Source organism: Peromyscus leucopus, chromosome 2 (genome assembly GCF_004664715.2).
Source record: "Peromyscus leucopus breed LL Stock chromosome 2, UCI_PerLeu_2.1, whole genome shotgun sequence".
Lineage (NCBI taxonomy): Eukaryota > Metazoa > Chordata > Mammalia > Rodentia > Cricetidae > Peromyscus > Peromyscus leucopus.
Genome location: NC_051064.1, coordinates 104,506,035 through 104,525,800, shown reverse-complemented (window position 1 = coordinate 104,525,800; position 19,766 = coordinate 104,506,035). Strand labels below are relative to the sequence as shown.

Below are 19,766 nucleotides of genomic sequence, written 5' to 3'. Positions count from 1 at the left end.
CATTGATCATGTCCGCACCTTCCAGCTCCAGGTCACGTGAGCCCGGCGCTTTACTCTCCAGAGCCACCATGATGTGTATTTGTGAAGAAAGGAGAGTTAGGTACATAAATACTCAAAGAATGAGCTAAGTAAATGGCCAGATAGGACAGGAAGCTCCTGGGTCCAATTAACACAACACACAGCCCTGGAACTAGGGAGGAAACCCAAGAAATGCATGCTGGGTGCCGGCAAAGGTTTGGATCAAGTCTATAAAACAACTTCTAGCGTGACCATTTAAACCTTTTGAACCCTAGTGCTATGTACGATGTCTTATATGCCAATAAAAATTAAGAATGGTTTTTTGTTTGTTTTACATTTAAATACTGAATAAAACATCTGCCAGCTTGGGTTTTTGTTGGTGGTTTGGTCTGGGGATCGGGTTGGGGGGGGGCGGGCATTGTTTTAAGACAGGGTCTCATGTTTCCCAGGCCAGCCTTGAACTTCTGGGCTCAAATGACCCTCCCAGCTCAGCCTCCACAGTACATGCCACCTTCTTGGCTTTTCCCAGAATCACATGCACTCAGTGGCACTACCCTTCAAAAGGCAGAGGTGACTTGGGAGTGGTGGCTCACAACTGTTATCTTAACAGCCAGGAGGCAGAGGCAGGAGAACGGACACACCATCAAGGCCAGCCTGGTCTCTATAGAACAAATTCCAGGCCAGGCTTTATGGCAACACCAGAAAAGGAGAAAAAAATGCCAGGGCCAATAGGGCAAGGTGGCTCATGCCTGCAATTCCAGCACTGGAAGGCTGAGGCACGTGACTGCTGCGACTTTAAGGCCAGCTTGGGCTACACAGTAGGTTCCAGGCCAGTGGAGGTATAGAATGAGGCCCTATTTCAAAAAAGTAAAGTGTTCCAGAGAGGTGGCTCAGGGTTAAAAGTGCATTCTGCCCATCCAAAGGACCCAAGTGCAATTCCCAGTACCCACATCAGCTCACAACCCTGTAACTCCAGCTCCAGGAGACCCGATGCTCTCTTTTCACCTCCAGGGGCAGCTGGACATGCATGGCATTCACACACACAGAAATACATGTATACACATACATAAAAAAAATAAATAAATCTTTGCTTTTTAAGAAAAAATTTGAAATAATCAACATACCTAAAACATGGAACCAAGCAACTTTAGTGTGCTCATTATTTTAAAGTACATATATCATGTACACACACTATAAACATATACAAGTCACCATATGCAGGGCCTCAAAGCAGATTTCAATTTTTTCTAAGAACTAATATATTCACAGTCTGTCCTCTCACTATAGCAGAAGTAAACTAGAAGTCAATAGCAAAGAAGTAGCTAGATAGAACCACTTCAGTTTCCTAGTAATGAAGTACATGTCTACATGACCCTCTGGGTAAAAAGAAAAAAAAAATCATAATGGAAATTAAAATAGTTCATAATAACTAATTATGACACAATACTTGCAGAATTTACAACAGTCATGCTCAAAAAAAAAAAAATTTACAGCCTCAAATGAAAGTATGTTCTCTCTTTCTACTATGTGGGTCCCGGGAATCAAACTCAGGCCATCAGGCTTGGCAGCAAATGCCTTTATACTAAGTCATCGTGCCAGCCCTCTAGTCATCATTTTCAGAGAGATCCTAGCTTATGCTTAAGTAACAGAAGGTTAAAAAATGTGTAAGAATTGGAAACGAGGAAATAAAACTGTCTCAATTATAGAAAAATGTCAACATAGGAAATCCTTCCAAATCTATAAACTATTCAAGTTAATAAGTGCATTTGGCAAGATCACCGGAACAAAGCCAACACATAAAAATGCATCACATTTCTGTATCCCAGGAACAAGTCAAAAAACAAAAACTCCAAGGGCTAGCTCCAGTAGCACAGAGAAGAATCAATAACCAGCGGCATCACTGTCCAGCAGATTTACATCCCTGACATCCCACTGTCTCCACTGGACGCTTTCTCCTAACCTCAGCACTCAGGAGACTGAGGCAGGAGGATCAAGTCAAAGACTAGCCAGGGATGAACCAAGTTCAAGGCCAGTATGAGCTGCATACATGGCAAGATCTTGTCTCAAAAGTGAAAGAAAAGGAAAAATAATGTAGTTTCTGCTCAGCTCAATTTCAATTACAGTTACACACTGTTTCCATCTTTTTTAAAAGGCACCAAAATCACAGAATGTACTGTTCTGAAGTTTTAATGTGGACTCGAACTCTCGTAAAGCAGGAAGGTAAAGAATGAGAGGCACAGGTAGGAGTGTTTGCCTCACATGCACAGGCCCTGAGTTTGATCCCCAAAACTGCACAAAAACAAACCAAAGCAAAAAGAGGAAGGGAGTCAAAACCAAGCCATTTTGCATATAAATATTAAAATATTCAGCCGCGTGGTGGTGGCGCACACCTTTAATCCCAGCACGTAGGGGTCTGAGGCAGAAGCTGGTGGATCTCGGTGAGTTCAAGGCCAGCCTGGTCTACAAAACTAGTTCTAGGACAGCCAAGGCTACACAAAGAGACTCTGTCTCAAAAAAAAAAAAAAAAAAAAAAAAGGAAAAAAAGAAGTTTCTTAGAATTAAGTGACATCTAAGTTGAAACATGTAAAGTGAATCAGAGTCCTCCAGAGGGAGGAAGAATGAGAGAAAGTGCTCCAGTGTTCCAGGACAGTCAAGGCTACACAGGGAAACCCTGTCTCAAATAAATATATACATACTCAGAAGGACTGGAAAGATATTTAGGCTCGATGGGTAAGAGCACTTGCTCTGTAAGCATCAGGACCTGAGTTCAATTTGCAATCACCCGTGTAAAAAGCTGGGCATGGCTGAGTGCCCATATCCTCAGCACTGGCAGGGTGCTGGGGGAGCTGGAGACATGGGGAAGACTGGCCAGTTAGCTCAGCAAACACGGTGCACTTCTGGTCCAGCGAGAGATGCTAGCCCAGAGCAACAGGACAGAGAGCAATGGAGGAAGACACCTGACATGCTGTTCTGGCCTCCACATGCCCACACATGCTCATGCACCAAGCAGAAATTAAATAACACATGAATAATAAAATATATGCATTGCAATGTGTAAGCACTCAGGCAAACCTATGTTACAAGGTAGCCATGTGCATGCATCAAGCAGAAATTAAATAACACATTAATAATAAAATAAAAACATTGCAAGGTGTAAGCACTCAGGCAGGACCATGTTATAATGTAGCCAAGTATTTGCACCTATAAGCAGACTGAATGAAAAAGATAAATTGTGTTGCAATGTCTTCCCACTGTCCTGCAAAATATGGAACATTGCTTTAGGTGAGTTATTTTGGAACAAAATTAAGTATTATAAACTTTCTCAGATTTGCTAGCACTCCTGGAAATTTCACTATGTGTATAAGGCCAACATATATTCTAAGCTCAGAAACTATAAAGGGTTTCACCTCTTCAGTAAAAACATTTGAAAGTTAAGGTCATACAAGCTAACTCAAAACAGTCTTGATTTCTGCCCCTGAATGCTACCAAATGAAAAACTTAGAAGCAGAGTTCCAGTGTGAATCTCCTTTCCATTGATAACCATTGCCATGGGCAAATTTCCAATCTGTCTTAACACATGCCCTGGACCCCTGAGAAATCAGGTGATATTTACAGGTCCTTCCTGCAAAAATATCATTTCACCAGCCCAACCGGACAAAAGCAGCCATGACAAAAAGCCCTAGAAAGAAGGTGTGCTTTCTCTGAAGATATCAAAGGAGTCATGATGGCCAAGGTAAATAAAAACTAACATTCTTTATACCTTTTTTGATTGAAGAATGGAGACTATATTTAATATGTGAGGCCTAAAGTCTGGGTCTGACCTTGTTCGACTCCCAATCTGATTCTGCAATATTTCCTAGTGAAAACATCCAGGTCCCTGTACCCCAGACAGTGCTCAAATCTCAGTCTTGGCACATTCAAAGGTCAGGCACATCCTCATTTGCTCATAGAATGTCGTGTTTGTTAATGTTAAATAAAATCCCTCAAAATACAGAAACATTGGAGAAGAAATATTTTCTCTGCCTTTTATATAAAAAAAATCCACTTCCTGTTTTTCAAATTCTCCTCTCTTGTTCTTTCATACCTCTTCTTCTAATACCTCATTGATGAATTCACAGACTTTAACATATCTATTTTTCAAACAAACTAGAAAATTCATCAAAAGCCATTATTTTGTTTTCTAGGGTTCATATTTCTCTTCTTCATACAAGGTAAATTAATTCTAATATGGCTATAGGCAATTTTATCTTCTTTATATTTTTGTTATTATTTATTTATGTAAGTGTGTGTGTGTGTGTGTGTGTGTGTGTGTGTGTGTGTGTGTGTGCCTGAGGAGGTCAAAGGAACATCAAATCCCCTAGAGCTAGAGTTATAGGCAGTTGTAAGTTGCCTCATGTGGGTCCTGGGAATCGAACTCAGGACCTCCACAAGAACAATACATGCATTTAACTGCTGAGTATCTCTCCTGCCCCTACACAAATTTTTTAAAGCTAATTTTATGGAGTGGCTTGTCTGCAAATCCCCACCTACCTAAGAGGTGATTTGTGAGGTGAAAAGACCTGGGTTTGAATACAGTTCTACTGCTTTCTGTCAATATGCTGCACAAAAAGTCTTAGCCCATTTCTTTAGACACGAAATACCACCTACCTTGCACTACTGAGGCAATAAGTAAAGTACCTGGCAGACAACTTTTCACAAAGTCATTGTTCATTCAATAGGCTCTATGATGGTTATTACTAAAATTAGCTGCCATGCTTATCAATATCTAGTTAATTCATTCAACTATTTTAACTTAATTGTCTCATGCACATGATTTTTCCTGGCTTGCAAAGCATTTTGAGATAGTTTTTTAAAAGGCCTTCACAGTTAAAAACTTCACTGGGCTGTCTGAGATGTACTGAGAACAGGTCAAAGGAAAGAAGGCAGTTATTAAACCACAATCCAACATTTCCTGAACAGCAGTCATGTGACAGGAGCTCATTAAAGTTCAAGTTCTGTTTGCCAACATACTAAGCATGCACTGGCTCCATCTACCTCTTGCAATTTCACCTAGTTTCTTCGTTAGTCTTTGAGAGGAGAACTGACTTCCAAATAAACCCTACCTTTGGTACTTTTCCAGGGATCCTTTTCAGCATGAACATTCCACATTTTGGGTACATTTTTTTTTATTTCAGATTCAGGTCAACAACTGGTACTTTGCTTCCCAAAAATAGCTCTCATGGTCTGGAGGACATATTCATACCCTCTCTCTCAACGGTTCTGTGTATGTACTCCTGTGTGTGTGTGCATACATACATACACTCACCTCACACACTCTCTCACACACACTCAAATCCACTCCTCAATACAGACTCACCTCCCAACAGAGAAAGAAAAGGGCCTGAAAAACTCTTGGGTGACTCTAGACATACATTAACTCATGACCTGTGTGGTGTCTTAGACACCTTTGCTAATCAGAGGGAAATTGCCGGCTCTCTCTAGATAGAGAGCACACTTGCACATAAATGATTGCATTTTACAGACTCTTTGAAAATGAAATTAGTAATTTACGGCTTGTTTCATCATTCTCCAGTGTGTTTTGATTAGGACTCAAAGAACATAGACCTGACGACAGAATACAGCCAGCCCCCTGTCTGCACACACAAACATAAATATCTGAAATAGACGTTTCAGAAAACAAGTTAGTCATGTTCATGCAATAGTTTCTAAGATGAATTTATTCTATGTGTATGCCCAAAACGTTGCTCACAATCCACCCAACTGCCCACAATCTGGAATAAAAAATAAAAAAAATAAAAAAAGAATGTCATCTAACTAACGTCTTTCTGCTTGGGAGATAAAGAAACTGAGACCCAAGGAAAACTAAGAGTCCTGTCCCTGGTCTCTATAGAGAGATGGCTGAACAAGCCAAAACCTGTCTATTTGGATTTCCAGCCCAAGCTCTCAACACAGTGATACAAAAATTCCAAATACCAGCTCCCACCAAAAAGGTCAGGAGAGATACCTGAGGCTTCAAACATGCTGACAAGCTGAGATGGGAAGTATTTCTGCTCTAAACACTGGCAAACGCTGAGCTGGGCCTGAGCCTCTGATTCAGACAGCTTTATTTCTAAGTCATGCCCGTGGCCTAGCATGACTTGACAAATAGGCAATTTTTTCCCCTGTTCTCCGTTTCTCTAGCCACTGCGAATGGCGAGGAAGAGCCCTCTTTGGGAACTGATTTTGAATACTTAGATCGCACAGGAATTATTTGTCCGTGAGTGGCAGCTGGCTGGGAAATAGGAGTGAACTGTCCTCTTCGCTTGCCTTCACCGGGGCCTCACACAGCTGTTTCTCCCTTCCTGTGACTGCTTAATTAAAATTTAAACATCAAAACCACATGGATCAATGCGTGAATGTGAAGGGTCCAAAGCCTCTAAGCCGACGTTGCCAACAACCCCAAGCCCCACCCCGTCACTTTTAAAGCCAGGAGAAACCAGGACCCATTAAGACGCTTTGGTTGGACTGGAAAGCTAGCCTCGCCCCTGGCATCCATCACATCTTATCCGACTCAAGGCTCTTTGCTCTTGCTTGGGAGTTCTCCTGCATGTGAGTGCGCACATACCACTGCCCATCACCAGATGGGAATCTTTTAACACGCAGAGGTCAGACTCCTGCGGGGATGGAGTGGGAGAGAAAGGGTGGGGGGACACCGGCTACCGGACAAGCAGGCAGGCGGGGGCTGGGGCGAATGGTCACCTGGAGCCGGTCTGCCTGCACCTGCGCACACGCCTGGCCAAGGGCAAAGTGCGCGGTCCCGGGCAATTTCGGGGGTGCCGGCACGCTGAGCAGCTGCGGAGATGCGAAGCTGGTGAACTCCCCCCACATGAGCGCCGAGCCGCAGAGATGGCGGCCTTCCCCCGGGCTCGCACGGGCCTCTTCGGGCACCAGAATGTGGAGAATCAAGGATGCAGAAGGAAGTGCGGACCCTGAACCACGTGTACTCTGGAACGATGGGGCCGTTGCCCCCCCCCCCGCGCCCGCTACCCCTCTCCCCCGCCCCCGCTGCGGCAGAAATTTGCCAGGGCCTCGGCCTTGAACCCCGAATCCTCCAGAGTCCTTGTTGGGGGGAGGGGGGGGCTTTCACTTCAATCTGTTTCTTTCCTTGCCCTCCCCTCCAACAGAATTCTCGTGCTGGTGGTTTGGTTTTTTTTTTTTTTTTTTTTTTTTTCCTTTTTTTTTTTTTTTTTTTTTTTAGAGGCGGTGGTGGGGCGGGGAATAGGGGCAGCTTGCATCCGAACATCCCTGCGCAAGGTAAACAGCTCTGAAGGTCAGCGACGACTCCCCGCTGGGCCCTCCCAAAAAGATGAATGTTCATCTGGAGATTCTCTAGAAAACCCGAACTGTTTAAGTACCAAGTTCTCCAGCTATTCCAGTAATTGGCTGAAACCCAACATCTTAATGATTAACAATTGTAAACACCCCCCAAAATAAAAGTATCAAAATTCTGGAAGCGATTATAAAGAAAACTGTGAGACAGGTACTCGGCCAAGATTAAATCAAGAATACAAAAAAAAAAAAAATGTATAAATACTGCAAAAATGGGAAAAACTGAATGAAACGGTATTTAGAAAACAGTCATTTAAAGAGGACATATATTACATAACTAAAAATTACGAATGTACCTCAGTAATCAAATCAGCCATCGGCACAAACTAAACATGTCCATGTTGTGACATCTCCCCCCACGCATCATTTAACCACCCCTCCGCTGTCAGCCCCTTACCTTTATTTTCGGAATCTTTCATTCTCTGTTTCCTCCCTCTGCTGCACGCAAGCAGGGAAGTGCGGCTGTCTGTGCAACCCTGACTTTGGATTTGTCATTCACAGACAGTCAGCGGTCCCGGGGGCGAAGTCCCTCAACGCAGAAGCGCCCAGGCTATGGTAATAGCGTGCAAGTCAGTGTGCAGGGTAATAATTTTGCTTATGCTGGAGCGGAAGGGATGAGGATGAAGGCAGACGTAAACACGACTTCCAAAACATGGCATGGAACCGGATCTGGAGCCTAGGTTTGCCCTTCTCCCTTCCCTGGAGCGGGGATCAGCTGCTTAGTGGCTCTTTGCCTCCGGAGGGAGGGACTCGGGGTCAGGTTTAACGTGGAAGGTACGTGAGGTGTGGTCCAGACTTATTTCGAATGGCTTTGGAGGGGTTGAAGAGCCCTGAGCTTCCTCTTCCATACTCATTCACTGCTTCCTTCATTAATTCAACAAACACTTCTGGGTGGGTCAGGCGCAGGGCTGAAAGCTCTGCAGACACAGCAATGTGCAGGACCAGCTCCTAGCTCTGCTCTCAGGTAGCACACTACAGAGACAGTGAATGCCATACAGTGACCTGTGTCGGCTTCGAGGACATGATTCCCAAAGCCGCTTCACCAGGGTATAAACCAATGGGCAGGGGAGCTTTGCAAACAGCTAGTCAGTGCCTCAGTCGAGACCAGGTATGAGGAAGCCAGACCAGGAGATCCCTCTACTGAAAGGCAAGGGAGTTTCCAGCAAACATTTTAGTCATTCAGATCACACTGAATTTTGTCTCATTCCACAACTCAGGTACATCCCTTCCTTCCTCCGTCATTCATTCAACAAACAGTAATTTTGGGTAGGCACTGTTCTACCTGTTAGGGTTTCAGAGGCTTAAAGCAGACATGTCCCTGCTCTAGTAGCAATTTTTACCTTCCGGTTAGAGAATTCAGACAAGCAATACAAACATAAGTAGCAGCAAATGCTGTGAGGACTAACGGAATGTGAAAATGGGGTAACAAGGGCCATTTTTAGACAGTGTGGCCACGTGAAATGCTATTTAACTTATGAAAAATGGGTCAGCATTATCACCGTCTTCCAAATATCTCCATTTAAAATTGGGACCAGAAGTGTGGTTCAATGATACAATGCCTGCCTAGCATGTTCAAGGCATTGGATTTGACCCCTAGCATTGCCTTACAGCCCTCCATGCCCCCCTAAAAAAAAAAAAAAAAAAAAAAAAAAAAAAAAAAAAAAAAAAAAAACATTCTCAGGGCTAGTGAGATGGCTCACTATGTAAAGGTGCCTGCCACCAAGTCTGACTGATGACCTGAGTTCAGTCCCTGGGCTCTACACAGTGGAAGGAGAGAAGCACTCTCCAAAATTGTCCACTACCCTCCACACATGTACCACAACATACATACACACACACACACACACACACACACACACACACACACACAACAAAATCAATAAATGTCATAATCTTTAATAATAATATATATATTAATTTTATGTGCATGGTGTTTCAAAACATACATAAAAATAAGTAACTTTTTAAAATTAAAAATAAAAATTTTTTTTTCAGTTCTGAACCCTTACAATCTCCTCTACTACATGTTGCCTCACTGGCGGCTGAGTATATGTGATTTTTTTTTCCATTACAGATTGGAAAAAATTATGTCCGGAGAGATTAACTGATCAAGCACAGGACCCATGTTGAGAGAAAAAACCAACAGAAAGAAACCCATCTGTTTCTCTCCTCCTCAGAACTCGCTGGTGAAAACAGTCTCGACACAGAAAATGTTCTGGTTGACAAGAGTGCTCAAGACCCCTCTGCCATTGTCAGCTGAGTGGTGCAGGGCAGATGACTTAACCTCCCAGCATCATTTCCCCACCTAGAAATAGGAATTCATCACACCTGCCCTGGTACCCAGCATGTACCAGGCTGCTGGGAAGATGAAGGAAGAGCAGAGATGCAGAACTTGGTAAACAAAGCACTCTGTCAGTGTGAGGAGTCATGACCAGCTGTTTGGGCACATTTAAGATGACTAATCTTAAGTGTTCACCTACTCATTGCTTGCAGCCATGAGTCAAGTATGGCCATGGAGCAGAAGCTGTCTTGGCCACTAGGGGCCCCTGAATTGATTCCTAGCTGTTTACATTTAAAGAGGCCCTGAAAATTTAGAAATATTTAAGCATTTGGGTGTGGTTTCCATTACCCCTTAGCAATGTATGACAGCTTTCTGCTCTTCTTTATAAGTTTGGGGGCCAGGGAGGGGCATGCATGGAGACAGCTGGCTCTTGAATGTCTCCCAGAAGCCCATGCAATAAAGGCTTCATTCTAAAGGCATGGCTATTTGGAGGATGGTAACACCTTTAAGAGGTAGGATACGGTGGGAGGATGGTCTTCAGGCACTGGGAATGTAGTCTCAGAGGGGATTGTAGGACCACAGCCCCTTCCCTTTTCTCTTTCCTGGCACAAGATGAACTATTTTTGCTTTGCCACATGATCCCCCAATAATATATTACCTTACCAATGACCCAAAGCAATTGGACAAACCTGTCAGGGGCTGAAGTAAAAATAAACCTTTCCCCAGCCCAGCGAAATGGCTCGGAGGGCAAGGACACTTGCTGCCAAACCGGATGGCCTGAGTTCAATCCCCGGAACCCACGTGATGGAAGGAGAGAACTGACTCCCAAAAGTTGCCCTCTGACCTTCACATGTACACATGTGCCCATGAATAATAAATGCAAAAAAAAAGGTTTAAAACAATCTTTTACTCTGTAAGTCATCCCACATATTTTGTTATAGTGATGGAAAGCTGGATGTCACAAATGGATTTATTATAACTCCTTAATAGCCATCTTGTGAGCCTCAGGTCCATCCATCACATCAAAGAACTGGGCATCTCCTCCCCCAAGGACTAAGTCAATCTATGGGGGTAGGAGCACTTAGGGGTCTGAGATGCTCCAGACCCCCTGCCCTCCCTTCATCCAATAATGCTCTCATGTTAGCTGTTCTGAACTTAAGGAGGATGCAGCACTCAACATCTTCTGTCTTAAGGAGCTTGTGGCCTCCAGTTGAGGGGTTACTAAGTCGGACAAACAGATGCCAGGCCTGGGTCTGAATTGTAGGGGGCAAAGGGGCTCTGAGGCAAAAGAGACTGGATCTAAACATGGGCTGTGCCATTTACTGGTCCCTAGAGAAAGTCAGGGTGCATTCTTGAGTCTCTCTAAAGTTTCTATTCCAACTGTGTGGGTTGAAGATAGTCATGGGACCATCACCTGAGGCTGGGTGAGGCACAGTGGCTTCAAACATGAAAAGAGTGTGGCACAATGCCATGAAGGTCACAGTCAATGCTGTAAGATTAACAGGATTACCTGAGTCAGCCCTCTGAGCCTTAGCTTTCCTCATAAACTACGGAAAATAGTAATTAGTTTGCAGGTTATTGTGAGAATTATACCCCAGGAAGATCAAGCCACTGGCCAGCTCACTCAAGCTGCATCTGCTTCAGGGAAGAAGTACCAAGACTTGAAGGAGTAAGGGGGGGAGGGGAGAAGGGCTGCCATTCATATTTCAAAGGAGGCAACATTTTTTTAAGTGTGACCTTCTCTATGGATATCTGCATTTTACCAGACACTGGGTCTGAAAGGTTTCGAGCATGCAAAGCAGTTGAAAGGATTGTGCAATGAGCCCCATAGCCATATGCATTTTGTTATATTTGGTGCATGTTTCTATCAATAACCTGTCCTTAGCTGCTCCTTAGTTTACCAGGTACGGGAGAGAAAACATGCATGAGAGAGAGAGAGAGAGAGAGAGAGAGAGAGAGAGAGAGAGAGAGAGAGAGAGAGAGCACATGCCCTGACATGTGATCACGTGGCGGTCGAGAACTACTCTGTGTAGTCTAGTCTCATCTCCCTCCTTTCCGTGGGCTCCAAGGATGGAACTCAGGTCAGGCTTGCACAGCGAGTGCCATGTCACCGCCACATCTTATTACATTTTTGAGACAAAGTCTCGCTGTATTCCCAGCGAGAATTTACAGACCTCAAACTTACAATCCTCCTGTTTCAGCCACCCAAGTGCTGGGACCCACAGCCTCACCCAGATTTTATCTTTTATAAGGAAGGGCCCCAGATTCGGTATCCCTTCCATCTCGGACTCCTGAGTGCTGGAACTATAGGCCTGGGCCACTGTATATGGGTAATTGAGTATCTCTTTCTCTCCTTTTTTTTTTTAAATCAGGTTGAAAGAGATTTGAAAGTCTTATTAAATGGAAAGGGGCTTTACTTATGAAAACCTTAGATCTCTGATCCTCGGGCCATTCCAGTAAGAGTCAAACAAGCTCTCAGAAGTTTTATCCCGCCCCACAGGTAGCCTCAAGGCCATGCCCATTCAGGAACAAGAAGAGACTCAAGCCTTGGATAGACTCTTTCCACTAACTGTTGTCTCTGACCCTGAGCTTCAAATAGAACCGTAACAAAGGCAATTCTAAATAGCCAGTCTTGGCGTGATGCTCTGTCTCAGTAACTGAGTTTAGGGAATGCTTCCAGCAAACTCCACTAGCCACCAAGTCTCTCAGCATTTCTGCACAGTCCCTGTCTTGTCAGAAGCCACTTCTGAGTCACTTGTGAGTCACAAGCATGCTGGAGAAAAGAGAGATGGCGTCCGAGGAAGTGCCACACTTGGTCTCTCTCCACCCAGCTGAATCTGTTTGCTTTGCTCTCAGCACCCAAGTGGCAGTTAAGAAGGTAAAACCAGGAGAGAGAAATCCCTACCAAGCAGTGGGGATGTGTAGCTGGGTATGCCTGGAGTCTAGCCATGGAAGGAGGGCAGGAAGCCTGGCTATAAGGAAGGCAGAGTTCCCAGGAAGCCAAGCCACCAAACAAGAGGAAGGACATTAACCCGTGGAATGCCTACCACTGGCCAGGCAGTTAATTTAAATAAGTTTACTGGAGAACTCATTTGCCAAGCCGTGGTTATAAGGCAAGTATGCTCACATCAAGCCACCTGGGTTCAAATCCCAGGGTAGCAGCTGTGTCACGGTGGAAGCATTATCCGGCCTTGCTCTGCTTTTTTTATTATTATTATTATTCATCAAACGGAGACCTAAAAACAAGGTCGTTCAGGCCAGGAAGACAGCTCAGTAGGAAAAAGTACTAGCAGCGTAAGCCTGATGGCCTGAGTCTGATCCCTTAAACCCACAAAAAGCCGGTCAGGACTATCTCCTAGAACCTCTGGGGCAGCAAGCTGGTCTGGAGTACACAGCACAGTGGCAGAAACAAGAGAGACCTCAACGAAGTGGGAGGGGGAAACCAACGCCTGAAAGTCCTCCTCTGGCGTCTGCACACACACACACACACACACACACACACACACACACACACACACACTATTTAAAAGTATATATGTATGTGTACATATATATACACACGTGTGTGTGTGTGTGTGTGTGTGTGTGTGTGTGTGTGTGTGTGTACTCTTTAGCTGGCACACAACACTACATACATGTTACAGTCCCAATTCTTAGACGAGAAAAATGATAGAGAGTGAGAGGCAAGGTGGCTTGGCAGAAGCCGCACAGACAAGTAGCAGCCGGGCCAGGATGCTCCATGTCACTCACATCTCAAGGCAGCTCTGGGAGAAAAGGGCAGCATCCAATCCTCTTCCTGTACTGCTGCGAGCTTGGGACCCTAAGAAGTACCTGGTAACTCACTCATGCCGCAAGTGGCAAACGGAAAGACCGAGGCTGAGACCCACACTTGACAAAAGCCCGCAACTATCTCACAGGTCAGCTTCACAAATGTTAGCTTGTGTTGGGGTTACTTCGGGGCTTAGTAAAGGACAGATTTCTGGGCTCTGTCCCCAGAGTTTCTGATATGGGGACGCTAAAGCAGTGTGGAGTACTTGTACTTCTAGAGGATGATTTGGAGAATCCCCCTCAACAGTTAAGTACCTGTAGGCATAACAGGCATTGGGGAAAGGAATGGGGCCTGAGACTGGCAGGCAATGAAGTTCTGCCACTCAGAGTGTTGCTTACTTGCCAGGGCTTAGCTATCTTGTAGTGTGTGTGTGTGTGTTTGTGTGTGTGTGTGTGTGTGTGTGTGTGTGTGTGTGTGTACAAGTACATACAGGTGTGCTCAGCAGCGAGGGGGACAGATACTATCTGTCATGAACAGCCTTTGCATGGGTGCTCAGGATCTAAAGGGAGGTCCTCCTGTTTATTCAGCAAGCGCTTCCCTCACTGAGCCATCTGCTCACGCCCTGACTCCTTTCATGTTTGTGATCTCATTTGATTCCAGTAACCATTCTCTCCATTTACTGTGTTTAAAAGAGAGAAAGACACACTGTTAGGACCGAGGAGAGAAGCTAGCAATGAACTGGCACGTGTTCTGTTCTCTTCCGGTCCCGGAGAACAGTCTCCGCTGGGACAGACCTAGCTGGTTCCAGCTGTGTCTTCCCAGGAACTAGCTAGGGTATTTCAGGACCTAGCAGGATGAGGTGCTCTCCGGTGAGAGGAACTCAGGGCTGATTAGCATAATCCCAAGGGTTGGAGCCGTCTCCCGGCAACAGAAACACATCGACCCTCTGGACAGTCCCTTTTCTACAGCTAACAGCTTTGAGGTACGGTTAAAAAGTCATTCTCTGGAAAGGATGGATGCACTGGATGGGTTAATTTCTACTCCACACAGCTTGATCACATTCCCATTCATGGAGAAGCCTTGAATTTGATCCAAGAACCGGAAGAAGACAAAAAAAAAAGCTACATCATTAAATCTAAATCAAGCAACTGATTAGAGCCCAGAATATTTAAAGAATTCCTATAAAGAGAAGAGGGGGGGAAAGACAAACTACCAAACAAAAGAGTGGGAAAGGTCAGCATCAAGCTTTTCAGAGGCTCATATGAGTAGCCAACATTTGTGAAAAGATACTCCGAGTCAATATTTATCAAAGGAATCCAGTTTTCCAAAAAAAGACAAATGACCATGGTGGTCATGGTTGTCATGATCATGCATGCCGACTGGGAGCATGCCTATCAGCAGCATTTGGAAAGTGGAGGTAGGAAGACCGGAAGTTCAAGGCCAGCCTGAGACACCTGAGACCCTGTCTCCAAAAACACAAAGCAGTAACAGGGCCCAGGGCATCGTTTTATATACAACCAAGTGGGCAGGCATTGACACAGCTAACAGTATCAAAATGCACTATATAAATTGTCAAAGAATAAACTTACCTAATTTTAAACAAAAAAGGCCTAGCACAACACAGAAAGGAATAAAAAATCTCTGGTAGACACGAATTAGCACAAATCTTCACAGAGTTCAATGTGGTAAGATCCTTTAAGACCACCACCAACTAAAAGCATATCACCTTGCGTCCAGTAACTGTCCCTCTAAGTATTTACACTGTAATTACAGTTATAAACACTCAAAGTGCATATGTTTTAAGATTGTATTTGTATTAAATGTATGTGTGGGGATGGAAATGGGTGTCCACAGAGGCTAAAAGCTGTTACTGGATCCCCTGAAACTGGAGTTCAGATACTCATGTCATGGGTTCTAGGAACCAAACTCCAGTTCGCTGAAGAGGAGCATGCACTAAAAGATGCCAGGAGTCCCTAGAAGCTATGTTCTTCCTTTCTCACCTGTGACCTGTGGGGAGGGCTGGGAGACAGGAGGATGCTGCTACAGAAGGCCTCGCCATCCCAGAAGATTCGGCTGCCCAAAGAGACTCAAGTTATGGTCTTTTCCACAACTCACTAAACTTTTCAGTCTCATGACTACCCAGATTTGAGGTATAAGATCTGTACTAATATTCATAAAAGCAATAACTAGCCTTTTCTGGGCCTCTATGTACTAGGCAAACAGTGAGCACAGCTACACGATGCCATTAGAATTAGCATCCCCATTCTGCAGATGATAAGTGACTGAGGCTTCTTTGGTGGTGGTTGTTGTTTTTGGTTTTGGTTTTTTTCAAGATAGGGTTTCTCTGTGTAGCTTTGGAGCCTCTCCTGGAACTCGCTCTGTAGACCAGGCTGGCCTCAAACTCACAGAGATCCACCTGCCTCTGCCTCCTAAGTGCTGGGATTAAAGGCATGTGCCACCACCGCCCAGCAAATGGCTGAGTTTTAGGAAGGTTAAGGGCCCTGGCCAAGATCATGCTAATTTTGTGCCACTAATTAGCAGCAGGCTAAAATCATAACCTTACTGCCATCAGAGAACATGGTTCCAGGTATTCAAGTGATAGCAACGTCATCAGGAAGGAAACTTCAGACCACCCTTTACAAAACCAGACAGAGCTGGACTATGGATTCCTTTCATCATGTGGTAGTTCATCTTAATTCTCCCCTCATAAGTGCGTGGGAACCTATTCATTTTGTGCTGGGAGGTATGGCAGAAAGGGTAGCCTCCAGTTAGTCAGGCCTGAGTTAGCCACTTTCCTGCTATGAGTCCTCCTGCGGGTCATTCGAGATCCCTGGACTTCTCAAGTACAAAATGGAGGGAATAAGTAACATCTACCCTTCTTTCCTCCCAGGCCTGCTTTCAAGATCTGGTCACGGCTGGGCACAGTGGCACCTGCCTTTACTCCCAGCACTCAGGATGGAGAGGGAGCAGGGCCTCTGGGAGCTCTGGTTGAGAGAGCTCCAGGCCAGCCAAAGCTGCATAGTGAAACCATGTCTCAGGAAAAAGAAAAGAAAAAAAAAGAAGTCTGAGCAAGATCTAGTTTGAACTAACCTATTAAGTATCATGTAATCCCTTCTTGCTCCTCTCTTGCTCCGTCTGTCTGCCTCTCTCATGCCCCCGCCCACTCCGAGACAACCTTCTGCTCTTTTGCTCTCTCTCCTCCCTCCTCCCCAATAAACCTCTTGCACACACACTAAGTATCATTTAGTCATTTCATAATAGTCATTTCATAATAGTCTTATCCCCAGGATGTCTAGGGAACAAAAAGAGGAATGTATAGCCTGAAAAGCTGTGGATGGACCATAACATAGGAACCAGGAAGCAGAGGCAGAGGATGCTGTACATTCAGTATAGAACTGTATACTTACTTATTTATTTTGTTTTTCTCGAAACAGCGTCTCACTATATAACCCCGGGTGTCCTGGAATGTAAACTGTAGACCAGGCTGCCTTCGAACTCACAGAGATACCCCCCCCCTCTGTCTCCCAAGTGCTGGAATTACAGATGAGGCTGGAACTGTAAAATGATAAAAAAAAAAAAAACTGTGCATTCCTTCCCACCCAGAACCAGATGATGCATGTGGTTGTCTCTGAAGGAGTACCTGTTGCCATCCCCGACCCAACAACCTAGAGAAAAAAACCTGACCATCCCTAGTCCCACTGGGTGTCAGCAGAAGATCTTGGTAACCATGAGGAAGTTTAATGCGCATATTAATTAAAGTGGGAAAACAAAGTTTAGAAGCCAGCAAGGTGGGGTGACAGGCTCAAGGGTCTGTTTACCACCCACGAAGAGCTCGTGTCGATGGCAATAAATAAATATTTACAAGACTATTGATCTTCATCAAGTTTTCTACTCCCTGCTCTGCATCATCAGTACCTTATAGCCATTAACTCTTGCTATTCGATCATTTATTTGATCCTTAAAGCCACAGGGTAAGGGTGACTATGTCCCCATAGGGCTCGGTTGGAATCCGGCTCAGGTCTGGATCTGTCGGCCATTTTAGAAATCAAGGCATGTCAGCCTCACAGAGGAAAGATCTTTAGATGACGAGACAGACAAAAAGGAGGAGGCAGACACACACACACACACACACAAGTACCGAACGAACGAACGCACACTTCAGCTGGTGGGGAAGGTAGAGAGAGCTGGGGTAGGTGTGATCTGCAACACCAGACGGACTGCCACAAACGCCCTGCGGGGCATGAAATCCTAAGAAGAGGTTACAGGTGGCAGGAAAGGTTTCCCGAGAGCTTGCTGCCTTTGAGTGGCAGGCAGCCAGGCTGCGGGATGAGGGCATGGCCACTGCGGGCCGAGAAACCAGGAGCCCAGGGACCATGTTGTTTCCTACTCAGAAACCTCTCTTCTCAGGGAGATAAAATGTCGACTCTTCCTCCCAGGCCTCCATCCTTGCCTTCCGACTCTCACTTTGCCCTTGATGAGCCCCTGGGAGCCATGCGGCTGTTTTCCCTGCGGGCAGACAGCTTTCCTGTCTGCTTCCTGGAGTAGCTCAACAGGTCTGGGGCTCCCTTGTGGCTCTGCCTCGGGCCTCCTCCTCCTCCTCCGCACACCTGCGTCTTCCACTCCCAGCCCAGTTCCCAGGGATGGGTGGCTTTAGGAGTGTCATGTTGCTTCCCTCTCTGGAAATGGTCTCATGTGCAGGGCGTTTTTGCTTATCTTGTTCCCTGCGGGTCCTGGCGGGGAGAGGGGCTGGATAAAAAATGAACGGAATGATGATGAGCAGCCCAGAGGAGAGGCCCTGATGGGAAACAGGCTGGCCTGTGCCTGGAAAGCAGTTCCTTGTGGCAGCGCTTTGGGGTAACCTGGAGTCTGCGAGCGCCTACAGGTTGGAACCTGGGTGGGCTGGGTGCAGATAGGGGAGAACCCGGAGAGGAGCCTGGGGAAGCATATCAATTCCCCCAAAGGTACCGCACTGCAGGGGCTGGGCCAGGTGTGGGGTCCAGGAGGGGAGCCAACCTGCGTGAGATTCTGCCGCGGCGTGTCACCCACGATTCCCCCCCAGTGCAGAGCCAAGCCCGCAGACAGGACGCGGGGGCCGGGATGGGGGATGAGCACACCGGGATCCGCCCGTGCCCTGAGGGAGCCTGGGGACCTCGGGCCTGGCCTCTGCAGGGCGTCTCAGTGCCCTCCGCCGCCCCGGTGCCCGCCGAGCGCACACTCACCCTTCTCCGCCGGGAGAGCCGATCGCGTCCTCCGCAGCCGCCGGCCCGCGCGCCACCGCCGCAGCACGGACAGCAGCCTCGGGCTCTTAGTGCCTCCGGCCTCGGTCGCGCCCATAGGTGCGCCCGCCCCTTTCCGCCGCCGCTTGGGCCCAGGGTAGCCGCCGCCGACGCCTGGCGTCTACTGGTGACCGGCCAGTGCCGGGTGGACGCAGCCACGGGGGAGGAGCTTGCGGTGGGGCGATGCAGCCGGCGCGTGGCGACCGGCCCCGCGGGACCCTGGCCACGAACAGGTGTGCGCGGCCACGAACACGCGCTCCTTGCTGCAGAGAAAATCTGTGCGCGTCCTGCAGTAGCCGGCCCGGAGCCCCGGGAGAGCCTCGATCCTATCTCACATCACAGAGAGCCAGCTTAAGATCGAAGCTCCCAGGGGTTAAGTCTTCTGCCCAGAGTTCGTAGCGCGCTAAAGGGACGGTTTCCAAGTCCTGGGCGCTGACTCTGCCTCACTGAATGAACGTGTTAGAAATTAAACATGCATCTCTTTATGTGCCCGCCAAATTATAAAACTGCCATTTTTTTTTGCAGTCATGAATATCAGACAAGGGTTTCACCAGGTGATCAAAATTAAAATCGCCAGTGGCGGCAGATGAAAACTGCATGCCTCCGACCTTGATGTGCTCAGGAATCCAGGTTTGTCTGTCTTGTACCCTAGACCAAAAAAAAAAAAAAAAAAAAAAAAAAAGCACAACCATAACCTAATGTCAGGAAACACCAAATGAACCCAAAATGAAGACAATAGTCCTAAGATGGGGTCCTGTATCTCCAGAGGTGCTGATGTCATAAAAGGCTACGTACACGATCCGAGGAGGTGGAAGAGTCACAGCTACTAAACATAATTTTGCTCCTGGGCTGCACTGTAGGAGGGAGGCATTTCATGTTTTTGTTGTTTTTAAGGCTCTAAAGGATACTAATTAAATATGGGTGATAAAATAGATAACCGTTTATCAATTATAAATCTGTTAGCAGTAACTGTCCCATAGTTACCTTTACAAGTCCTTGTTTTTAGAAAATATACACTGAAGCATTTCAGAATATGTGGAGGCCCACAGAGGTT

At 46.1% G+C, this 19,766-nt stretch overlaps 1 protein-coding gene across 6 annotated transcripts in view; it reads right to left on the bottom strand.

The window, feature by feature from the left end:
- The window catches only part of Dnajc6 (DnaJ heat shock protein family (Hsp40) member C6), a 162,691-nt gene extending 143,699 nt beyond the window's left edge, over window positions 1-18,992 (bottom strand). For 3 of the 6 annotated variants that reach the window (XM_028870237.2, XM_028870238.2, XM_028870234.2), the window contains exon 1: window positions 7,784-8,072. Coding sequence is in view for 2 of the 6 variants with exons in the window: in XM_028870234.2 (XP_028726067.1) it covers window positions 7,784-7,805 (22 nt within the window). In the remaining 4 variants the exon portion in view is untranslated. Of the gene's footprint in view, window positions 1-7,783; window positions 8,073-18,655 lie in introns of those variants that run through there. The other 3 variants (XM_028870233.2, XM_028870236.2, XM_028870235.2) reach the window with 3 other exon arrangements.
- Window positions 18,993-19,766: the final 774 nt, after the last annotated feature.